The following is a 6,819-nucleotide window of genomic DNA, read 5'->3' on the forward strand; positions in this document are numbered from 1 at the left end:
TACCCCTTTAACGCCAGAGATTTAGCTCCAGTGTTGATCTTCTTTGGATAGCAGTAACTCTTCACTCGCTAATGCATTTAACGAAATTCCAGCAGATTCTGAAAGCTGAGAAAAGTAGCTTTGTGCTGATTTGCAACACTTTACATCCTTAACCACAAAGCTGATGGAGTTGCGTCAACTGCGTAAACGGTCAAAGAGTTACAGGGGTTCAAAGAGTGTGCATATTATCCAATGACAGCTGAGTAGCACGCCCTCTGAACTCAGAACCAGCTGATTCTGAGGTGCAGAAATGTGACTTTTCACATCAACTTTGCACCGAAATGCAACACATTACTGCAAGGTGTAGCATAGTGGCGCAAAGCTGTTCGTGCATCAGAATCAGTGGATTTACATTGATTTACTTCACTACTGAAGTGTTGCATATCAACGTAAAGCTGCTTATTTCTGCCTTATAATCTGCTGGAATTATGTCTTTAATTGCGTAAACAGTTGAAGAGTTGGGGAAATCGAAAGAATGTCAAAACAAGAGCTAAAGCTTCGGTATTGAAGGGTTAAACCTGATAGAAATATTTAGCAAGAACTATATTCAGAAACTGTAAAAAAAAAAATTAAATTAACATTCTTTGTTGAAATCAGAAAGTTAGCTTTTTCAGAAAAAACCCTATTAAACCGTTATGGTGCTGACATTACACAGAAAGAGTTGTGTGCTCTTTATCAGCTCAGTCTGTCTGTTTGTCCCAAAATCCTCGTCCATGAAGGTCATCCTCGCGTTTGCTTCCTTTTCCAGTGACATCACAGAGGAGGACCTGGAGGAGGCCGGAGTCCTGGACCCCGCCCACAAGCAGATCCTGCTGGAGAGCCTGAGGCAGCAGCAGAAGTAACAAGTCTGTGCCAAACCAATTCAAAACCATCTGGAGCCACAAAGGCCGGAGCTGACCTGAACCCGGCTGCGACGCGCCTTCGCATTCCAGACTGTGCCTTTTGGGAGGAATTGCACTCCCTCTGTACTGTCGGAAACACTCGCCGAACCTTCGTCCTGCCCCCCTTTTGTACTGTATGTGTGTTGCTGTCTCGGCGTGGACTTAAATTGTAAACCCGCTTTCGTTCAAGCGTCACTACATAACTGACTGCGTTGCACCATCAGATGTTACTGAATATTTCCTTTTAGGAGCTGATGAGGGAGGAATCATTTTCAAAGTAAACATAGGAGCGCTCTTCCTCTCCCTTTTTTATAATGTAAAGGTCCCCTCCATTTCTTCTCTCTGATCAGCACTGCCTTTTTCTATTTCTCAGGTTTATTCCCAATAAAAAAAAGTGGGAATCAAAAGACTGAGAATTATGTAACAGATGAGCTCTTTAGCAGCTGTGACTGGGGAAAAGCGACTCAACTCTTGTTTATTTAGTTTTTGTTCTTGGATGTCCTTGGTTGACAGTCTGCAGATCGTTTCTGCATATATTTATAAATTAATGCTTTAAATGTTAAAGGGAATATCGAGAAAAACCAAATTATTCCATGTTGGCGTTTCATTCGACCGGATTGTGTTTCATTATTACCGTACATTTCAGCCCTCAGTTTGTCCTAAATGTATTTCAAAATGTTTGTGACACGATCAGCTAATAAGCCATAAAACCCACAAGAAGATTTATGAATGCTGCACCAAGTTGTACCCGATGTTTGTGGTGATTTCACATGGCCCACTTCTGCTGAGGTTCATTTCACGATTTTTACTGATTTTATTTCAAAAGAAACTGAAACTGTGGTTACTGTGCTGAAGATTAAATGAGCCATCATGTAATTGGTTATCAAAACATGGTTCCAGTGTTATCATCTTAATTTGATTTGGTTGCATAACCAGAAACATTTCCTGATTGTTTTTTTCTGTCATGGGAACATTTGAAGCATATGGGGCTGTCATACACAGATGTCACCAGCAGGGGGTGCTGTTTACACAAACAAATGATTTTGATGGAATTCCAGGCTGGTTCAAAAATGTTTCTTTACTTTAAAAATTACTTAGTTTTTCTTCAGATCACACTAAACCTTTAAGTGGAAATCTTAAAAGTTGCAGTAAAAACTGACTGAAACCAGGAGTTGAATTAATTTATTGTTTTTTAGTCAGACGTATGAAACTTTTACGTTTCTGCTTCCTTTTTTCTGAAGTAGTTTCGCGTAAATTGAGTAAATGCGCAAATAATCTTCAGACAGAAAAGGCTTCGCTCCCCACTCATATTTGGGTTTATTTTTCAGAGATGATGTGAAAACAAGACTTACCGTCGTGACACTCCTGTTTGTCTTCGTGTAATGTTCTATTTCACTAAGCTAATGTCATTTCTTAAGATTATAAAGTTCAATTTAAGATCCAACCCTGTTTTTTAATCTGACCTCTTTTTTTCTGAGAGAATTAGAAAAATGTTTGGATGTATAGAGAAACTGTGCATCATGTAGTGCCTCCATAATGTAGATTTATTAGAATATTCAGAGTAGTGCTATACCTTCTCATTCACTGGAACCCCCTGTCTGTTTTCACGAACATGACAGATGCTCTGCAGTGAAGTTTGTAAAGCAACAATGAAAAAACAAGAAAAAACTACCTAAGATTTATATTACTAATTACAGAATTTACATTCTCAGGATTTTGTAGTAAATCAAACACGTGTGGGCTTCTCACTTTTCACTGACATAATAAAAATATGAATAAATACATGTAGATTTCCCTATTTTGATTAAGTTTCTTCAGAGTTGTCTGCTTTTGACAGCTTTGTTTAGAGGACAGAAGTACAAAAAGCTGCTTCCTGTTTGACTTTTGCAGAAAAGAAAATGATTGACATCAAGAAGAACAAAAAAATCCATCATGAACCCAACAAAAGCGATCGATCTGGTATTTGTCCGGGTAGTAACAAGCTGAGGATTGAGCACAGTGAAAGTTGCATTAGAGGGTCATCTCCAGACTATTCACTCCCTGACCTTTCCTCCACCTAAAGAGAAAACGGAGACTCAACGTTCTCTGTGTCAAAAAAGGCATGATGGGAAAATGCAGCCTTGTGGATGATTGGCGTGTGGGTCTGGATACAGTAAAGTAGGGGGGATGAGCTGTTGGGGGTCTGTACTAAGTCTGCTCTCCATTCCTACTCCCCAACTTCTAAAAAACGATATAGTGTCTATCCAGTAACCTGGATTGTATCAGCGATTCAGACACCATGCTCACTAATATTTTTAATGGATTTACCGATGTAACAACCTAATTATTATAAGCATTTTAAAAAGACTATGAGTTTTCAAATGTAAAATCGTTCAAAAGCAATGCATTGTGGTCTATATGCGTCAATCTATTGTGGATCGATGCACACTGGTTTTTCGTAGAGACTTCTGGGAAATTCCCAGGGCACTGGAATTTGGAATAGGAATCGGACACCCTGACAAAATGGTGAACCCCCTAGTGTACTGACTAGTGAGTAGTCAGGGAATTGGGACACAACCATTGACTGTATACAAGCACTGGACTCGGTGAGTGTGATGTCATCCATAGGAAATGGTTTACTTCCAGCTCCAACCAAATGAAGTCAATTCAGTCTTTTTTTTTTTGCAATACAGTTGCCGCCATGTTGGACCTAGAAATTATCCGCAATTGTCAGTGATTGTGAGTCAGTCTGAGGTCATCGTTTCTATGGCAACCGCTCTTCAGATAAAGAGCGAGTTTGTTGGAAGGCCACACCCCTACCACTTGAAAGCAGGCTACACAAAATCAGTCAATCAAATGTTTTGAAAGTTGGACGTGAGACCGCCTACTTTCATTGAGACATCTGATTGGTCAGTTTATTACTTGAGTAACTTACACTACAGGAAAATTTCATAAAAAGAGGATGATCAAAAACATGTTGAAATGGTAGCAGAGACCAATAGAATGAAAAGAAATCTGGGATTTTGGCTTCTTGGAGCCACTTCCTGTTTAGAAGGGGGGGGGGGGGGGTCACTTAGTCCAGTTCTGGTATACAGTCAATGGTTTAGATCTTCCTGCACTAATTGGATTGAGGGGGGTTGCCCCCAACCCTTTTAAGAGTAAATCTGCATGTTGGGATCTGGTTGTGCTTTGTGGGCTTAACGACTGGAGCTGCGTGTTTGTTTTTCTGCTCTGAAGCCCCGCAATGCTGCGTGGGAGTGCGGATGGGAACTGGGGTGTGCGGGGAGGGGGATCTGCATGTAATATGAGGGGTGGTCTGAGTTTTGGAGCCTGCGGTTCTGAATCATTCAGTCTGTTTGTTCTAGAAAGGTTTCCGTCGATGTGAATGATTGGCTCTGGGTTCTACCGAGCTCGGGGCTGCATGCCGCGGTACAGGTGGAGTCTGCACTGCTGCACCTGTGACCACATCCTCAGCGGAGTCCACTCGGAGCAGCTGGGGTTTCAGCACTATGGACAGGTCCGCTCTCAGAGAGAGTCCCTCAGCTCCTGCGCGCTTCCCCTCTGTGCTTCAGAACAGGTTGCTCTTGATGGCGGGGTTGGGTTTTCTGTGGAAGGAGGACAGGACTCCGGCGAAGGGCCCGCTCATACTGTCCGCCGGCTGCCAGGCCTTCAGGATCTCCTGCGTCTGGGCGGCGGGCTGCGCCACGGCCGGGTTAGAAGGCCCCAGGCTGGACCAGCTGGGCGTTTTCAGCCCTTGCAGAACCGGGGAGGTGGAGGCGTTGGCGTAGCTGCTGTTGGTAGGAGCGGGGCTGGGGCTCAGGCTGGCGGGGCTCCCCAGGTTTCCGTTGGCGGAGCCGGGAAGGGAAGCCGTGCTGTCGGGCGTGGGGCTGCAGGTGGACTCCTTGGACTCGTCGTCGTCTGATGAAGATCTCGCTTCTCCTGCCTTCTTGCCCCCGGAGCTGCTGCTGCCCCCCGTCGCGCCGCCGGAGCTGTTGGCTTTAGCGTTGGCCGCGCGCTCCTGCTTACGGAATTTGGCGCGCCTGTTCTGGAACCACACCTGCCAGAGCAGAGATGTCCCATCAAACACACAGGACAAAATAAAAACGGAATATGACTTAAAAAAATCTGAGGAACGAGTCCAACCTGCACGCGGGCCTCGGTCAGGTCGATCTTGAGCGCCAGCTCCTCCCGGGTGTAGATGTCCGGGTAGTGCGTCTCCGCGAAGACCCGCTCCAGCTCCTTCAGCTGCGAACTGGTGAAGGTGGTGCGGATGCGCCGCTGCTTCCTCTTCTCGTTCAGACCCGAAGGATCCGAGAAGAACTTGTATGGAACTGAGGAGAAAACGAAGGAATGAGACAGGAACCCAGGGAGAACCCAGAGGCCTCGAAACGGAACCAAAGAAAACAAGATTTCCACCGATTTTAATTCTTGATTTGTTCTCATTTTTCTGGGGGGAAAAATCAAAATATAAAGTAAAACATAAAAAAGGCCTGAATCAAATTATTATTATTATTATTATTATTATTATTATTATTATTATTATTATTATTATTATTATTATATTTAAAATAACCAGTCAGCCAACTAAACAGCTTTGTTTAAAATAAAAACAAAGATAAATTACATTTTCTTTAAAAACCGAATATTTCGAATAGATTTTGACAAGCAGAATTTTACGAGTATTTCTTTTAAAGAAAACAAGATACGGTCATATATCCTCTTCATGTTCAGCTGTCTGCGTCACCTTTTTAAAAAAAATCTTATTTCAGTTTTTCATCATTAAAAAAATAAAAGCATAAAACAAATATTTTTGCGCGCAAAATCAAATTTTTACACACATAGACGCACATTTTGTGCAAAAACACAACATATAAATTGTAAATCAGAATTCATTGAATTAAAATTAGGGCTGCAATCACCCACAAATCAAAATGTAAAAAGAGTGAATAAATTAGTGGCTGATTGCACCCTGGCTTAAAAAATATCATTTTAATTGAAATATACTTTTTCTGAAATCTGAATCAAATAAAATTCTCGTTTTTCTTCATATTCTGGTTAAATGAAGGACTCCCTCAGGAGACGAACAGACCCCCGTGTTTTGGGCAGTGAGGAGAGACGCTTCTCACCTGAGGAGTAAGGAGTGGGCTGATGCTCCCTCAGGGCTCCCAGTGTGCAACTGGCCGTGCTGAGTGGGGTGCAGCCCGGGTTGGAGAACGGCCCGCTTCGGATCGGGTTGTACTGGAAGGAGCTGGCCTGGCTGCAGGAGCTGAAGTCCGCGTAGGCCGACGCTTCCATAGCCGCCATGCAGGAGTCATAGGAGTTCAGGTAGGAGTAATCCATCTTATACATGGAGGTCAGCCGGTGCGCGCACCGGTCCAAAGAACGCGGGGAGGTGAAGCCTGGCTCTGCAGCTGCTTCCGGGACCTTCTCTGGGTTTTCTCTCCAGAACCTCCAAAGAACTTGTGGTTCAGTTGCAGCAGTAATCCAGACGCTTTCTTCCGCTCTCCTTCGTCTCCTCCTTCAGTGTGCAGGAGCGTGCGCCTCCTCACTTCTCACCTCCTTCCTGCTCTGCAGCTCGCTCTGCGCTGGCGCTCCGTATGACAGCGCCGTGTGTTTATAATAAACTTGGCAGGGCGCGAGACAATGACGAGGCGGTGGTCTAGTTACCATGACAATAGCACCAGTGAATGAGCGTGGAAACGGACGCGCCCCCTCCTCCTCCTTCTGGAGATTTGCCGCACCGCCCACGCGGGTCCACAGCATCACGATCCCGCAGGTGTCAGCGGGGTTTCAATCTGAAAAGCACCAATTTCTTCCCTTAAATCAGTCAAAATCCGCATGTTTCCTTTATCGGACGTCACTATTTCTGAGATCTCTCCATCTCCTCCCACCAATCTCTAAACAACAACAGAACTCAGGG

The 6,819-nt window shown here is 44.1% G+C and overlaps 2 protein-coding genes across 4 annotated transcripts in view; one reads left to right on the forward strand and one right to left on the reverse strand.

The window, feature by feature from the left end:
* Positions 1–2,364, forward strand: part of inppl1 (inositol polyphosphate phosphatase like 1) — a 35,167-nt gene extending 32,803 nt beyond the window's left edge. For all 3 annotated transcript variants that reach the window (XM_023961492.1, XM_023961494.1, XM_023961493.1), the window contains exon 27: positions 788–2,364. In XM_023961492.1, the coding sequence (XP_023817260.1) occupies positions 788–881 (94 nt within the window). In that variant the 3' untranslated portion in view covers positions 882–2,364. The remainder of the gene's footprint in view (positions 1–787) is intronic.
* An 82-nt stretch (positions 2,365–2,446) lies between these two features.
* phox2a (paired like homeobox 2a) lies at positions 2,447–6,506 on the reverse strand. The gene is made up of 3 exons (XM_023961495.1): positions 6,026–6,506; positions 5,043–5,230; positions 2,447–4,956 (listed from the first exon to the last, which is right to left on the reverse strand). Exons 1-3 carry the CDS (start codon positions 6,246–6,248, stop codon positions 4,468–4,470), a joined length of 900 nt encoding a protein of 299 aa, XP_023817263.1. The 5' UTR covers positions 6,249–6,506; the 3' UTR covers positions 2,447–4,467.
* Positions 6,507–6,819: the final 313 nt, after the last annotated feature.

The sequence above is a fragment of the Oryzias latipes genome, chromosome 13 (assembly GCF_002234675.1).
Source record: "Oryzias latipes chromosome 13, ASM223467v1".
Taxonomy (NCBI): domain Eukaryota; kingdom Metazoa; phylum Chordata; class Actinopteri; order Beloniformes; family Adrianichthyidae; genus Oryzias; species Oryzias latipes.

Coding starts and splice junctions, on each gene's coding strand:
- phox2a (XM_023961495.1), bottom strand. CDS start 6,248: ATGTATAAGATGGATTACTCCTACCTGAACTCCTATGACTCCTGCATG. Junction 5,231..6,025: donor GCCCACTCCTTACTCCTCAG/GTGAGAAGCGTC, acceptor TTTTCTCCTCAG/TTCCATACAAGTTCTTCTCG. Junction 4,957..5,042: donor TGACCGAGGCCCGCGTGCAG/GTTGGACTCGTT, acceptor CTGCTCTGGCAG/GTGTGGTTCCAGAACAGGCG.